Source organism: Entelurus aequoreus, linkage group LG19, assembly GCF_033978785.1.
Source record: "Entelurus aequoreus isolate RoL-2023_Sb linkage group LG19, RoL_Eaeq_v1.1, whole genome shotgun sequence".
Lineage (NCBI taxonomy): Eukaryota > Metazoa > Chordata > Actinopteri > Syngnathiformes > Syngnathidae > Entelurus > Entelurus aequoreus.
In genome coordinates, this window is record NC_084749.1 from 43,876,840 (window position 1) to 43,893,809 (window position 16,970).

The window sequence follows — 16,970 nt, forward strand, 5'->3', positions numbered from 1 at the left end:
AACTGTCATAGGATGCCACCTGTGCAACAAATCCAGTCGTGAAATTTCCTCGCTCCTAAATATTCCAAAGTCAACTGTCGGCTTTATTATAAGAAAATGGAAGAGTTTGGGAACAACAGCAACTCAGCCACCAAGTGGTAAGAGTGTGAAATTTGGTGGAGGAGGAATTATGGTGTGGGGTTGTTTTTTCAGAAGTTGGGCTTGGCCCCTTAGTTCCAGTGAAAGGAACTTTGAATGCTCCAGGATACCAAAACATTTTGGACAATTCCATGCTCCCAACCTTGTGGGAACAGTTTGGAGCGGGCCCCTTCCTCTTCCAACATGACTGTGCACTAGTGCACAAAGCAAGGTCCATAAAGACATGGATGACAGAGTCTGGTGTGGATGAACTTGACTGGCCTGCACAGAGTCCTGACCTGAACCCTACAGAACATCTTTGGGATGAATTAGAACGGAGACTGAGAGCCAGGCCTTCTCCACCAACATCAGTGTGTGACCTCACCAATGCGCTTTTGGAAGAATGGTCGAAAATTCCTATAAACACACTCCGCAACCTTGTGGACAGCCTTCCCAAGAGTTGAAGCTGTAATAGCTGCAAAAGATGGACCGACATCAAACGGACTCCGGTGTGGCTGAGTCCCAGCAGCTGGTTTCCATGGCCAAAAGGCTCCCGGGAGGCCGATCCGGAAAATAAATAAAAATACGGTATACACTTTATTGCCAAAAGTATTTCGCCACCCATTCAAATGATCAGAATCAGGTGTCCTAATCGCTTGGTCCGGCCACAAGTGTCTAAAATCAAGCACTTAGACATGGAGACTGTTTCTACAAAAATTTGTGAAAGAATGGGCCGCTCTCAGGATGCCACCTGTACAACAATACTAGTCGTGAAATTTCCTGGCTCCTAAATATTCCAAAGTCAACTGTCAGCTTTATTATAAGAAAATTTGTCGATGAACTTGACTGGCCTGCACAGAGTCCTGACCCGAACCCAAAGAACACCTTTAGGATGAATTAGAACGGAGACTGAGAGCCAGGCCTTTTCGACCAACATCAGTGTGTGACCTCACCGACGCGCTTCTGGAAGAATGGTCTAAAATTTCTATAAACACACTCCGCAACCTTGTGGACAGCCTTCCCAGAAGAGTTGAAGCTGTAATAGCTGCAAAAGGTGGACCCACATCATATTGAACACTATGGGTTAGGAATGGGATGGATGTGAGTCAAGGCAGGTGGCCAAATACTTTTGGCAATATAGTGTATCAGAGATTTTTGATGCGAACCGATACTTGTTTTTTTTGCTGATATGGAACCGGTATCAGATATCATTATCAGATCGAGACTCCCTTAGTTACCGTACAGATTATAGATTGTCTTATTTTTAAGATCTATGTCATGGTAAGTCTGTATACTGTATTCTATATATTATTGCTTGGTAGGGGATTTTAAATGTGCTACTCTATAAACAAATGCCTTCAATATCTGCATGTTTCTGTGTGAAGGTGCTGGGTTGTGAACACAGTTTGCAGGTGGATTTCTGGGAAGCAATGCTTATGGCCTCGTCACAGGACGCTGTCATTCAGGAGCTTCTCTTCCGATTGTCTTCCGTCTACATAGACCGACTGATGCAGACAAATTCAGACAAACTTCAGCACAAACCCCTAGCACGGAGATCCCTAAAAAGCGCAGATGACCTTGTAAAGTGGCATATTTTTTTTATCACCCTATTTAAGTTATTGAAATAAATTATTTGGTGTGCAAATAGCCTAATTAGAAATTATTGTGTGTGCTGTGTACATTTCAGATAAATTCCTGCACTCACTATGGTGCTTTGTATCCGTGGCTCACTGTTCTCAGTCCGCCGCACACTACCAGCTCGCAGCACCAAGAGGCCTTTTATAAAATGCAGGTAAAAATATTTGATACGGCATTATGTACAGTCACAGCCTTCCCTTTACTGATATTGTTCCCCATGTATGTGTTCTCTGCAGTCCCTCCTATGTGGTCCGTCTCTGTCTGTGACCTCAGTCACACCTTTGTTGGAAAGCCTGTCGGAAAAAACCATATGGGGCTTCAGCCTGCACCTTCTCTGCGCGACCAGAAGGGGGCAGTACGGTTACAGCATTGAAAAGCTGCTGGACAGATGTCCCCAGGCTATCATTGCCTATGCCAATCACCACTTACAAGATACTTACATGGTATGTATCTAGTGTGTGAACTGTGAGAGATGCCGCTTTATTTTTTATCAGCCGTGAAAGTGTGTGGGGAGTATTGTTGCCATGTTTTGGCAATTGTTTGTGTTTATCTGCGAAATTTCCCAGGTCTAGATTAGAGATGTCCGATAATATCGGCAGCCCGATAAATGCTTTAAAATGTAATATCGGAAATCATCGGTATCGGTTTCAAAAAGTAAAATTTATGACTTTTTAAAACACCGCTGTGTACGCGGACGTAGGGAGAAGTACAGAGCGCCAATAAACCTTAAAGGCACTGCCTTTGCGTGCCGGCCCAATCACATAATATCGACTGCTTTTCACACACACAAGTGAATGCAAGGCATACTTGGTCAACAGCCATACAGGTCACACTGAGGGTTACCGTATAAACAACTTTAACACTGTTACAAATATGCGCCACACTGTGAACCCACACCAAACAAGAATGAGAAACACATTTCGGGAGAACATCCGCACCGTAACACAACATAAACACAACAGAAAAAATACCCAGAACCCCTTGCAGCACTAACTCTTCCGGGACGCTACAATATACACCCCCCGCTACCCCCTACCCCAAAACCCAACCCCGCCCACCTCAACCTCCTCCTCAACTTGAGTTGATTTATTTTGGAAAACCTTGTTACATTGTTTAATGCATCCAGCGGGGTATCCCAACAAAATTAGGCATAATAATGTGTTAATTCCACGACTGTATATATCGGTATCGGTTGATATCGGAATCGGTAATTAAGAGTTGGACAATATCTGAATATCGCATATCGGCAAAAAAGCCATTATCGGACATCTCTAGTCTAGATAATCTAGCACTGCACAAACTGAAATCCAGGAAATATTTAAATATCTCAAATCAAGCATGCGTATAGACCAGGGGTCGGCAACCCGCGGCTCCGGAGCCGCATGCGGCTCTTTGACCACTCTGACGCGGCTCAGCTGCATACTTGCCGACCCCCCGATTTTCCCAGGACACTTGTGGATATCAGTGCCACTCTAAGAAATCTCCAAGGGCAATTATAATCCTATTTTCACTCTAATTACTAAATAAAGGGCGTGCCCTAAATGCACTGCAGTAATTGTCCTCTATAGCATTTACTAACAGCTTGCCAGACCGGCCACATGTTGTATGTAGCTTTTACTTGCACACGTAGGAGACAGCAAAGCATACTTACTCATCAGCCACACAGCTTACACTGACGGTACTGTAACACAACACAACCAATACCCAGAATCCCATGCAGCCCTAACTCTTCCGGTCTAGATTATACACCGCCGCTACCACCAAACCCCCCCCACACATCAACCCTCCCCCCTCCGTGCGTTGGTTGAGCGGAAGAGTTAGGGCTGCATGGGATTCTGGGTATTTGTTGTGTTGTGTTTATATTGTGTTACAGTGCAGATGTTCTCCAGAAATGTGTTTGTCATTCTTTTTTGGTGTGGGTTCAAAGTGTGGCGCATATTTGTAACGTAACAGTGTTAAAGTTGTTTTTGTACGGCTACCGTCAGTGTAAGCTGTGTGGCTGTTGAAGTAGTACGCCTTGCTGTCACTTACGTGAGCAAGCTGAAGCTGCATTCTACATTTCGTCGAGCAGGTACACTGTTTGGGCAGACTGAAGAGGGCGCTAAAAGCAGTGCCATCACGCCCTGATATTCAGGACTCTCCCGGAAATAATGAGAGGATTGGCAAGTGTGACGCTATCAAGTGCCATTCATTCAAAACTCGCGGGCCGCACTAACATCAAATTTCCATATTAAGGTGCGTGCCGTTGCGTGTGTCTGAGACCCCTAGTTAACATAGCACAAAGCAATTTAAGCTTTGTTTGCGGTGTTTTTCATTTTAAATTTAAAAAAAATTTTTGTGGCTCCCATTATTTTCTTTAATTTGTGAAACTTGCCAAAATGGCTCTTTGAGTGGTAAAGGTTGCCGACCCCTGGTATAGACGTATATTTTACGAACAAGGTACTTTTGTGTATTGTATATACTGTAAATACTGTATACCTCAGATAACAGTGCATCTGGAAAGTATTCACAGCGCAAAATTGAATCAATCGATGTTTGTCCTCCAAATTGTAGACACAATATCCCGAATTGACAATATAAAAAATAAAAATTCAATATTGCGAAATAATAAAAAATTGCATGTACCGTATTTTCCGGACTATAAGGCGCACTTAAAATCGTTTTTTGTTCTCAAAACTCGACACTGCGCCTTATAACCCGGTGCTCCTAATGTAAGGAATGAGTTTGGTTGAGCTTACCCACCTCGAAGCTATTTTATTTGGTACATCGTGTAATGATACGTGTGACCAGTAGATGGCAGTTAATCATAAGAGATAAGTGTAGGCTGCAATATTAAAGATTCAAGATTAAAGTACCAATGATTGTCACACACACACTAGATGTGGTGAAATTTGTCCTCTGCATTTGTCCCATCCCCTTGGGGAGCAGTGGGCAGCAGCGGCGCCGCGCCCGGGAATCATTTTGGTGATTTAACCCCCAAATCCAACCCTTTGTTGCTGAGTGCCAAGCAGGGAGGTTATGGGTCCCATTTTTATAGTCTTTGGTATGACTCGGCTGGGATTTGAACTCCAACCTACCGATCTCAGGGCGGACACTCTAACCACTAGGCCACTGAGATGGCAATATGTCTCAAGTAAACAACACCAACATTTTAAATGTTCCATTGAAAATATAGAACATTACACACGGCGCTCAAAAATCTATTGAAATGTTTTAGTACGACTTTGGTAAGCTATGAAGCCACACCGCTTGATGGATTCTCGGCGCATTAAACATACGAGTATTATTATGGTGTGTGTATAAGGTAAGACATATTACCTGGCGTTTTGTTTCGCAATATTATGCAAAAGCAAGTTTTCTTACCTTCTGGTACCTGCTGATCTGTATTTGGGATCTACATAAGTCCTGAAAAATTGCGTCCGTCCGCCTTTGTAGTCCGTGCCGACACCGTAGTTGATAAGCTTCTTCTTTTTCTCTATCTTCTTGTTATGTGACATTCATCCTCCGATGTTGCCATTTCTAATATAAAGTAGTGTAAAGTTCTTACTTATATATGTCAGTAAACTCGCCATGAAAGCGCTAAAACATACCGGTGTAGTGAGTTTTACATTATTCACCCAAGGAACTTTAGTTATTAGAGTTCCGGTCGGACGGTTTTTCACGGGACACATTTCCGGTGTGGTTGTTTCCCGATGAGGAGATGCTGCTCCGTTATTGATGGAAGTAAAGTCTGAATGTCATTAAAACAGTTAGCTCCATCTTTTGACACTTCTTCCACTCCCGTCCTTGCACGCTACACCGCTACAACAAAGATGACGGGGAGAAGACGCTGCCGAAGGTGAGCCACGTAAATAAGACCGCCCACAAAATGGCGCATCCGGAAGAGACTGTCAGAAAGCGGCTTGAAGATGATCTGTGAAACATAATCTATGCAACATTTTGACCAAAGAACCACCATTACATGTTATGTAGACCACAAGGAAGTATTTTACCTTTAGAAAAAAATAACAATAATATGACTCCTTTAATGCGCCCTATAATCCGGTGCGCCTAATATATGAAAAAAGATTTAGAAAGGCAGTGCGCCATATAATCCGGAAAATACAGTACATAAACAAGTATTCACGGCCTTTGTTCAATACTTTGTTGATGCACTTTTGTCAGCATTACAGCCTTAAGTCTTTTTGAATATGATGCCTGATGCTTGGCAAACCTGCTCTCTTCTGTCTGACTCATCTCTGCAGGCGTTGTGGTGGCAGAAGCTGCTTCCAGAACTGTGTAGTCGGACAAGAGCTGCAACAGACAACAGCATCCTGTTGGCTGCTCTCAAAGGTATAATAGCTAAAACTTCATTTAATATATTCACAAAGGGAAAATGCACTTTTTTGGGGGGAATTTTACCTATCGTTCACAATCCTTATGAGAGACAAGAAGACCTTTTTTTTTTTTTTTTTCACATTCTAACATATAGAAATGTGCTTGTTCTTGGTGGGTAGCAATGCAGCTAATGGGAGCAATCCATTCTACCTCTAAATACCTTTCAAAATGCATTCAAAAACCGTTAACCACAATTTATTCAAGTTAAAGTACCCATGATTGTCACACACACACTAGGTGTGGCGAAATTATTCTCTGCATTTGACCCATCACCCTTGTTCACCCCCTGGGAGGTGAGGGGAGCAGTGAGCAGCAGCGGTGGCCGCGCCTGGGAATAATTTTTTGGTGATTTAACCCCCAATTCCAACCCTTGATGCTGAGTGTTTACGTTCCCTAACCTGTATAATAACCAGGTTGTAGCGACATTGTTATTGTAAGAGCGAACACCGAGGAACTATTTTTATAGCGTAATAACACGCCATGCTATGGTATTAGCTGTAAAAGCTAACTACGGAAAGAGATAAGCTAGCTTCTACAAACCCTAAAACCAGTGAAGTTGGCACGTTGTGTAAATCGTAAATAAAAACATAATACAATGATTTGCAAATCCTTTTCAACCTATATTCAATTGAATAGACTGCAAAGACAAGATACTTAACGTTCAAACTGGAAAACGTTGTTATTTTTTGCAAATATTAGCTCATTTGGAATTTGGTGCCTGCAACATGTTTCAAAAAAGCTGGCACAATTAGCAAAAAAGACTGAGAAAGTTGAGGAATGCTCATCAAACACTTCCACATTTCAAATGTAATAGAGGATATCACCACTGTCAGTAACTACAGTTCATCGCTACATCTGTAAGTGCAAGTTAAAACTCTACTATGCAAAGCCAAAGCCATTTATCAACAACACCCAGAAACGCTAGGCCCGAGCTCATCTAAGATGGACTGATACAAAGTGGAAAAGTGTTCTGTGGTCTGATGAGTCCACATTTCAAATTGTTTTCGGACACTGTGGACGTCGTGTCCTCCGGACCAAAGAGGAAAAGAACCATCCGGATTGTTCTAGGCGCAAAGTTGAAAAGCCAGCATGTGTGATGGTATGGGGGTGTATTAGTGCCCAAGACATGGGGAACTTACACATCTGTGAAGGCACCATTAATGCTGAAAGGTACATACAGGTTTTGGAGTAACATATGTTGCCATCCAAGCAACGTTACCATGGACGCCCCTGCTTATTTCAGCAAGACAATGCCAAGCCACGTGTTACAACAGCGTGGCTTCATAGTAAAAGAGTGCGGGTACTAGACTGGCCTGTCTGTAGTCCAGACCTGTCTCCCATTGAAAATGTGTGGCGCATTATGAAGCCTAAAATAGCACAAGGGAGACCCCCGGACTGTTGAACAACTTAAGCTGTACATCAAGCAAGAATGGGAAAGAATTCCACCTGAGAAGCTTCAAAAATGTGTCTCCTCAGTTCCCAAACATTTACTGAGTGTTGTTAAAAGGAAAGGCCATGTAACACAGTGGTAAAAATTCCCCTGTGCCAGCTTTTTTGCAATGTATTGCTGCCATTAAATTCTAAGTTGGCAAGTTTCACTGCAATAAGGCGCTTTTGGTAGCCATCCACAAGCTTCTGATGGAATTTTTGACCACTCCTCTTGACAAAATTGGTGCAGTTCAGCTAAATTTGTTGGTTTTCTGACATGGACTTGTGTCTTCAGCATTGTCCACACGTTTGAGTCAGGGCTTTGGGAAGGCCATTCTAAAACCTTAGTTCTAGCCTGATTTAGCCATTTTTTTTACCACTTTTGACGTGTGTTTGGGGTCATTGTCCTGTTGGAACACCCAACTGCGCCCAAGACCCAACCTCCGGGCTGATGATTTTAGGTTGTCCTGAAGAATTTGGAGGTAATCCTCCTTTTTCATTGTCCCATTTACTCTCTGTAAAGCACCAGTTCCATTGACAGCAAAACAGGCCCAGCGCATAATACTACCACCACCATGCTTGACGGTAGGTTTGGTGTTCCTGGGATTAAAGGCCTCACCTATTCTCCTCCAAACATATTGCTGGGTATTGTGGCCAAACAGCTCCATTTTTGTTTCATCTGACCACAGAACTCATCTTTGTCCATGTGATGTCATATTTGCAGGGTGTATAAAAAAATGTTGATGGAATTTGTTTTAGAGGGCTTTGAAGGCTACAACGATGACTACCAAGTGTTTTTTATCATCTTTAAAATCGTTAAAAAAAAACGACGTTCTAGTCTCTTATAAGGATTGTGAACGACAGGCATAATTCCCAAAAAATTGCAGTTCACCTTCAAGGTAAGGTGTAGAATCAGCATTTATTTCCCTTCATAGATCCAAAGTGACAAATAACACAGTGTACTTGGTTAATAAAATAAGAGATACTTTTACAAGGTAACCACCCCATCTATTGATTATTGATCTACAACGTATCTTCTTGTATTCAGGGACAGTTGCCTTCAGTGCACTAATTGCACCTAATGACCTGCAACTAAAAGAACTTCAAATAATAGATTTCTCTTGTTTGGTCTTGAATTGTATTGTCTTACCAACAGAGACGCTGGTTGTGGTTGCCATGGAGACAAGTCCTGCAGAGTTCTTGGAGCTGGTACCTGATGACGGCACAGCCTCGTACTTTTTACCTCACTTGTTGACCTGCAGCCAGAGACACCTCCTGGCCTAACGTTCACACTAATGCGTACACACACACACACGCACGCACACACACACACACGTTACCAATTCAAGTTTGGACACACCATTTCATTTCAGTGTGTTTTGTTTATTTTCATGACTATTTACATTGTAGATTGTCACTGAAGGCATCAAAACTATGACACCTGTGAAGTGAAAACCCTTTCAGGTGACTACCTCTTGAAGCTCATGGAGAGAATGCCAAGAGTGTGCAAAACAGTAATCAGAGCAAAGGGGTGGCTATTTTGAAGAAACACGAATATAAAACATGTTTTCCGTTATTTCACCTGTTTTTGCTAAGTACATAACTCCACATGTGTTCATTCATAGTTTTGATGCCTTCAGTGACAATCTACAATGTAAATAGTCATGAAAATAAAGAAAACCCATCGAATGAGAAGGTGTGTCCAAACTTTTGGCCTGTACTGTATATATATATATATATATTCAGTATCACATACATACATACATATACATACGTATATATAAATACATATTCATCTATTTACAAACCCTGTTTCCATATGAGTTGGGAAATTGTGTTAGATGTAAATATAAACAGAATAGAATGATTTGCAAATCCTTTTCAACCCATATTCAATTGAATGCACTACAAAGACAACATATTTGATGTTCAAACTCAAACTTTTTTGCAAATAATAATTAACTTAGAATTTCATGGCTGCAACACGTGCCAAAGTAGTTGGGAAAGGGCATGTTCACCACTGTGTTACATGGCCTTTCCTTTTAACAACACTCAGTAAACGTTTGGGAACTGAGGAGACACATTTTTTAAGCTTCTCAGGTGGAATTCTTTCCCATTCTTGCTTGATGTACAGCTTAAGTTGTTCAACAGTCCGGGGGTCTCCCTTCTGCTATTTTAGGCTTCATAATGCGCCACACATTTTCAATGGGAGACAGGTCTGGACTACAGGCAGGCCAGTCTAGTACCCGCACTCTTTTATTATGAAGCCACGTTGATGTAACACGTGGATTCATCAATCAATCAATCATCCATCCATCCATCCATCCATTTTCTACCGCTTATTCCCTTCGGGGTCACGGGGGGCGCTGGAGCCTATCTCAGCTACAATCGGGCGGAAGGCGGGGTACACCCTGGACAAGTCGCCACCTCATCGCAGGGCCAACACAGATAGACAGACAACATTCACACTCACATTCACACACTAGGGCCAATTTAGTGTTGCCAATCAACCTATCCCCAGGTGCATGTTTTTGGAGGTGGGAGGAAGCCGGAGTACCCGGAGGGAACCCACGCAGTCACGGGGAGAACATGCAAACTCCACACAGAAAGATCCCGAGGACCTTCGTATTGTGAGGCAGACGCACTAACCCCTCTGCCACCGTGCTGCCCCAATCAATCAATGTTTATTTATATAGCCCTAATTGTCTTGCTGAAATAAGCAGGGGCGTCCATGGTAACGTTGCTTGGATGGCAACATATGTTGCTCCAAAACCTGTATGTACCTTTCAGCATTAATGGCGCCTTCACAGATGTGTAAGTTACCCATGTCTTGGGCACTAATACACCCCCATACCATCACAGATGCTGGCTTTTCAACTTTCACCTATAACAATCCGGATACTTCTTTTCCTCTTTGGTCCGGAGGACACGACGTCCACAGTTTCCAAAAACAATTTGAAATGTGGACTCGTCAGAACACTTTTCCACTTTGCATCAGTCCATCTTAGATGAGCTCAGGCCCAGCGAAGCCGACGGCGTTTCTGGGTGTTGTTGATAAACGGTTTTCGCCTTGCATAGGAGAGTTTTAACTTGCACTTACAGATGTAGCGACCAACTGTAGTTACTGACAGTGGGTTTCTGAAGTGTTCCTGAGCCCATGTGGTGATATCCTTTACACACTGATGTGGCTTGTTGATGCAGTACAGCCTGAGGGATGGAAGGTCACGGGCTTAGCTGCTTACGTGCAGTGATTTCTCCAGATTCTCTGAACCCTTTGATGATATTACGGAGCGTAGATGGTGAAATCCCTAAATTCCTTGCAATAGCTGCTTGAGAAAGGTTTTTCTTAAACTGTTCAACAATTTGCTCACACATTTGTTGACAAAGTGGTGACCCTCGCCCCATCCTTGTTTGTGAATGACTGAGCATTTCATGGAATCTACTTTTATACCCAATCATGGCACCCACCTGTTCCCAATTTGCCTGTTCACCTGTGGGATGTTCCAAATAAGTGTTTGATGAGCATTCCTCAACTTTATCAGTATTTATTGCCACCTTTCCCAACTTCTTTGTCACGTGTTGCTGGCATCAAATTCTAAAGTTAATGATTATTTGCAAAAAAAAAAAATGTTTATCAGTTTGAACATCAAATATGTTGTCTTTGTAGCATATTCAACTGAATATGGGTTGAAAATGATTTGCAAATCATTGTATTCCGTTCATATTTACATCTAACACAATTTCCCAACTCATATGGAAACGGGGTTTGTAAAAGGTATGAACAGGAAATACGTGTAATGTCCTTCAGTAAGCATAACTTAACAATATAGCTGTGAACCAAAACAAAAAAGGCGGTACGCTATGTACAGTAACCAAGTGTCTTCGTCTTTTTTGTTTTTAAATATTGATTTACGATTTATAAATGAAAGTTAAGTTCTTGTGCATGATGATATTGTCACGCCCTTGTGACTGTTTTGGACTTACGGCAACTGGGACACATCTGCACCTGGTTGCCAAACAGTCTGCTATTTAGTCCGGCGCTGTCTTCCAGAGAACATCATTGTCATCTGCACTTCCTTGTTATGCATCGTGTTGCTCTGACTATTTTCTATTTAAAAGACACGTTCCTTGTCTGGTCCAATCACGTTTTCACTTGTTGTTCTTTTTCCTTCCTCGTGGCTTTTTCTCCCACTTCCTCGTGAATGCATTTTCTTTTGTAATCTTCAAACATACCATTTTTACTCTATGTCTGCTACATCTCGGGGTCACATCGCTCAAGCTGCTTCCATGATCCAACTTGTGACGGATGTACCTCTCACAGTGACAATTTTGCATCAACTGAAACTTTCAAATATTACATGTTTTTATATGTATATGTGTATATATCTATACATATATATACATTAATATACACGATATTGCCAAAAGTATTTGGCCACCTGCCTTGACTCACATATGAACTTGAAGTGCCATCCCATTCCTAACCCATAGGGTTCAATATGATGTGGGTCCACCTTTTGCAGCTATTACAGCTTCAACTCTTCTGGGAAGGCTGTCCACAAGGTTGCGGAGTGTGTTTATAGGAATTTTCCACCATTCTTCCAAAAGCGCATTGGTGAGGTCGGTTGAGATGACCTGTCTCTCAGTCTCCGTTTTAATTCATCCCAAAGGTGTTCTAATCAGGTTCAGGTCAGGACTCTGTGCAGGCCAGTCAAGTTCATCCACACCAGACTCTGTCATCCATGTCTTTATGGACCTTGCTTTGTGCACTGGTGCACAGTCATGTTGGAAGAGGAAACTGTTCCCACAAGTTGGGAGCAAGGAATTGTGTATCCTGGAGCATTCAAAGTTCCTTTCACTAGAACTAAGAAAAACAACCCCACACCGCTTCAAACACTGATGGCGTCTATTAAACAGACGAGAAGCAAGGAATCATGCAGAGACAGAGTTACATTTTGCTCAATTGAGGAAAGACGTTTTTTTGGGCTGTACTCTAGTTACAGATCCAAACTACGCTCTAAAGTCCAGCCCACGTGCTTCCTCTATTTATTTGGGAGGTCCCTGGTTACATCACTGAAGCTGTCCCTGAGGGAAGGGGGGTAATCTCGACAGCTCCAGTTAGACACAATATATGACTATTAATGAAATGCAAATGTGTTGATACTTGTGATATTACTCTGTCTGCGTCACGGCACTCGATTTTCGGCCTTGGCAGTCAGCAGGCCGATTCTGGAAACAAACTGATACGAGACTGGCTTTGCACAGATAGAAAAATAACAACTTCAGCACAATTGATAATAACTATAGCAACGGCCCTTAAGCATAAGAGTTGTGTGATAATATATACATAATTACTCTAACAGTGGCCGAATACTTTTGGCAATATAGTGTAAGTTAGAACTGTTCAGTATCGTACCCATACAGCATATGGAATTAGACTATTCCTGCTTATAATAAACACATTTTTTGACTGCATATATCCCCAAAGTAAACATGATTACTAATGGATCACTATTACTGACTCTTATCTTGGCTCCTGTGTTTTTTTATTATCATATTTCATAAACACACCATTGAGGGACCTGTATATGGAGGGTCAAATGAGACAAAATGAAATAAATAAGTACATATTTTTAAAAATTACTTAAATGTGACATTAATTCATTACAATTGGAAATACATTCATAAATGTTAATGTAAACTGACATTTAACTAATCATTGAATTGTTGATTTAATGTTTTATTTCTTCATTTAATTAATTAATTGTTGACACATTTAAGTTATTATTTAAAGCTTCATGAATTTATTGTATCTGTCAAACTCACCCATCAATATTTATTGGGCGGGGCTAACTCGGATCGAGTCCAATCATTGTAACCAATCAGCTGTCAGCTCTGCTCACTGACTTTGATGGATGAGTTTGACACATCAAATACATTTCATGAAGTGCTGACAAGGGCCAAATGGGACAAAATAAATAACTACATCTTTAAACAATATCACATGTGTTAAGTTAAATGTGTCAATTAAATACAATTACATTTAGAATTAAATAATCAAATACCATTTCACTTTAAATAAATTAATGACACATGTATTAATACATATATTTAATTTCAATTATAATTAAATATGACACATTCAAGCAATTTAATTATTTTATTTGGCCCTCCATACCTGTCTTTTATGTATTTTAATAAATACTAGAAGATGCAATTCCTGAAGGAATTGCGTCTGAATGCTCCAATGCTCAAGTTGAAGAGAAATGCTGACAGAATGTAGTTTGAATGTTGGAATGGTTTGAATGTTGAAGAGTTTGAATTTCCAGGAAAACCGGAATTTGGTTTGGAACTTGGGAAAGTGTTAGTTTGCATGTCCAGGATGAGTGGAATGTGTTAATGTTGGAATGGTTTGAATAGGTTGAAAAGTGTGGGAATTGTGCAACTTGGAAAAATGTCCCATTCATTTCAATGAGAACTTCCTGGAAATTAGGGAATTTGGGGAAAAGCAGGATTTTTGGAAAATGATTAGGAGCATGATTGTCCTAAATTAGCTGAATTGGTTGGTGTTAGAATTGTTTAAATCGGGCAAGAAATGTTGAACTGGTAAATGGTATAAGGGAATTTCAGGAAAATCAGGAATTTTTTGGAAATTGGAAAAAGGGTAGTTTGAATTTCCAGAATGGTGGAATGCATTAAAGGTGGACTTTTTTGAATGGGTTGAAGAATTTGGGAATTGTGCATCTTGAGAACTTCCTGGGAATTTGGGGAAAAGCGGGACTTTTGGAAAATTATTAGGAGCGTGATTGTCCTAAATGAGCTGAATTGGTTGGTGTTGAAATTGTTTAAATCGGGCAAGAAATGTTGAAGTAGTAAATGGTATTAGGAAATTTCAGGAAAATCTAGAATTTTTTTGGAACTTGGAAAAAAGGGTAATTTGAATTTCCAGAATGGTGGATTGTATTAAAGGTGGAATGGTTTGAACAATGTGGGAATTGTGCAACTTGGAAAAATGTCCAATTCATTTCAATGGGAACTTTCTGGAAATTAGGGAATTTGGGGAAAAGCGGGATTTTTGGAAAATCATTAGGATCATGATTGTCCTAAATGAGCTGAATTGGTTGGTGTTAGAATTGTTTAAATCGGGCAAGAAATGTTGAAGTAGTAAATGGTATTAGGGAATTTCGGGAATTTTTTTTTTTAACTTGGAAAAGGGTAGTTTGAATTTCCAGAATGGTGGAATGTTTTATAGGTGGAATTGTTTGAATGGGTTGAAGAATGTGGGAATTGTGGAAGTTTGAAAAATGGCCAATTCATTTTGAATAGGGAAAATGCAAAAAAAAAAAAGGAATTATTGGAAATCCGGGAATTTGGTTTGGAACTTGGGAAAGTGTTAGTTTGAATGTCCAGGATGAGTGGAATGTGTTGATGTTGGAATGGTTTGAATAGGTTGAAAACTGTGGGAATTGTGCAACTTGGAAAAATGTCCCATTCATTTTAATGGGAACTTCCTGGAAATTAGGGAATTTGGGGAAAAGCGGGATTTTTGGAAAATGATTAGAAGCATGATTGTCCTAAATTAGCTGAATTGGTTGGTGTTAGAATTGTTTAAATCGGGCAAGAAATGTTGAAGTATTAAATGGTATTAGGGAACTTCGGGAAAATCTGGAATTTTTTGGAAATTGGAAAAAGGGTAGTTTGAATTTCCAGAATGGTGGAATGTACTAAAGGTGGAATTTTTTGAATGGGTTGAAGAATGTTGGAATTGTGCAACTTGGGAACTTCCTGGAAATTAGGGAATTTTGGGGAAAAGTGTGATTTTTGGAAAATCATTAGGATCATGATTGTCCTAAATTAGCTGAATTGGTTGGTGTTAGAATTGTTTAAATCGGGCAAGAAATGTTGAAGTATTAAATGGTATTAGGGAACTTCGGGAAAATCGGGAATTTTTTGGAAATTGGAAAAAGGGTAGTTTGAATTTCCAGAATGGTGGAATGTATTAAAGGTGGAATTTTTTGAATGGGTTGAAAAATGTGGGAATTGTGCAACTTGGGAACTTCCTGGAAATTAGGGAATTTTGGGGAAAAGTGTGATTTTTGGAAAATCATTAGGATCATGATTGTCCTAAATTAGCTGAATTGGTTGGTGTTAGAATTGTTTAAATCGGGCAAGAAATGTTGAAGTAGTAAATGGTATTTGGGAATTTTGAACTTTGAAGAATGTCCCATTCATTTCAATGGGAATTTCAGAAAAAAATTGGGAATTTCGGGAAAAGCGGGAATTAAAAATAAAAAAATGGTAACAAACTTGAATGTTGAAATGGTTGGGGTTGAATTTTTTCAAATGGTTGGAGAAATGTTCAAGTAGTAATATGTTGAATTGACAAATGGTATTACGGAATTTTGGGAAAACCGGGAATTGTTCCAGTTCAAAAAACAACTTAGTTTTTTGTCCTAATTAAGAAGAATGATTTGACGGTGGAACGGTTGAAGTGGGTTGAAAAATGTGGGAGGAGTAGTCGCCAGAAAAAAGGCTGGAAATAGGGCTTGGGAAAAGTAGGAATTCTGGAAAATCCTTGGAACCCTTTTTCCAAGTTCAAAAAAATTCCCGATTTTCCCGAAATTCCCTAATACCATTTACTACTTCAACATTTCTTGCCCGATTTAAACAATTCTAACACCGACCAATTCAGCTCATTAATGACATTCATGCTCCTAATCATTTTCCAAAAATCCCGCTTTTCCCAAAATTTCCCAAATTTCCAGGAAGTTCCCATTGAAATGAATGGGACATTTTTCCAAGTTGCACAATTCCCACATTTTTCAACCTATTCAAACCATTCCAACATCAACACTTTCCACTCATCCTGGACATTCAAACTAACACCTTCCCAAGTTCCAAACCAAATTCCGGTTTTCCTGGAAATTCAAACTCTTTAACATTCAAACCATTTCAGCGTTTAAACAATTTCCACATTCAAACCATTTCTACATTCATACTACATTCTGTCAGCATTTCAGTTCAACTTCAGCACTGGAGCATTCACACGCATTTCCTTCAGGAATTGCCTCTTCTAGTTATTTATTTCATCTTCTGATGGATTATAAAATAACACCAATAAAATGGGAACAAACACTACAGAGTAGACTCAATTCCATGTAAAGAAATATATTTAATACTCTGTATTTGTGTGCGAATTGAACCTCGTCACCAATAACAATGTACTTTTTTTTTAATTTAAAACATTTTTTATTATTATTATGTATTAATATTTAATTCCCAATCTGTGGTTTACAATTATCAATCAAATCTTGGAGGATGATTAAGAGTACAAAAGCCCTTAAATTGTGATTTAGGTAGCAATTTTTTTCTTTTTTTAATTTATTTTATTTGTGTTTTTTTTAATTATT

At 40.1% G+C, this 16,970-nt stretch overlaps 1 protein-coding gene across 3 annotated transcripts in view; it reads left to right on the forward strand.

Moving 5' to 3' along the window:
* Positions 1-9,381, forward strand: part of hps3 (HPS3 biogenesis of lysosomal organelles complex 2 subunit 1) — a 45,456-nt gene extending 36,075 nt beyond the window's left edge. For all 3 annotated transcript variants that reach the window (XM_062027594.1, XM_062027596.1, XM_062027595.1), the window contains 5 exons: positions 1,503-1,697; positions 1,805-1,909; positions 1,992-2,198; positions 6,000-6,087; positions 8,717-9,381. In XM_062027594.1, coding sequence (XP_061883578.1) covers positions 1,503-1,697; positions 1,805-1,909; positions 1,992-2,198; positions 6,000-6,087; positions 8,717-8,844 — 723 coding nt within the window. In that variant the 3' untranslated portion in view covers positions 8,845-9,381. The remainder of the gene's footprint in view (positions 1-1,502; positions 1,698-1,804; positions 1,910-1,991; positions 2,199-5,999; positions 6,088-8,716) is intronic.
* Positions 9,382-16,970: the final 7,589 nt, after the last annotated feature.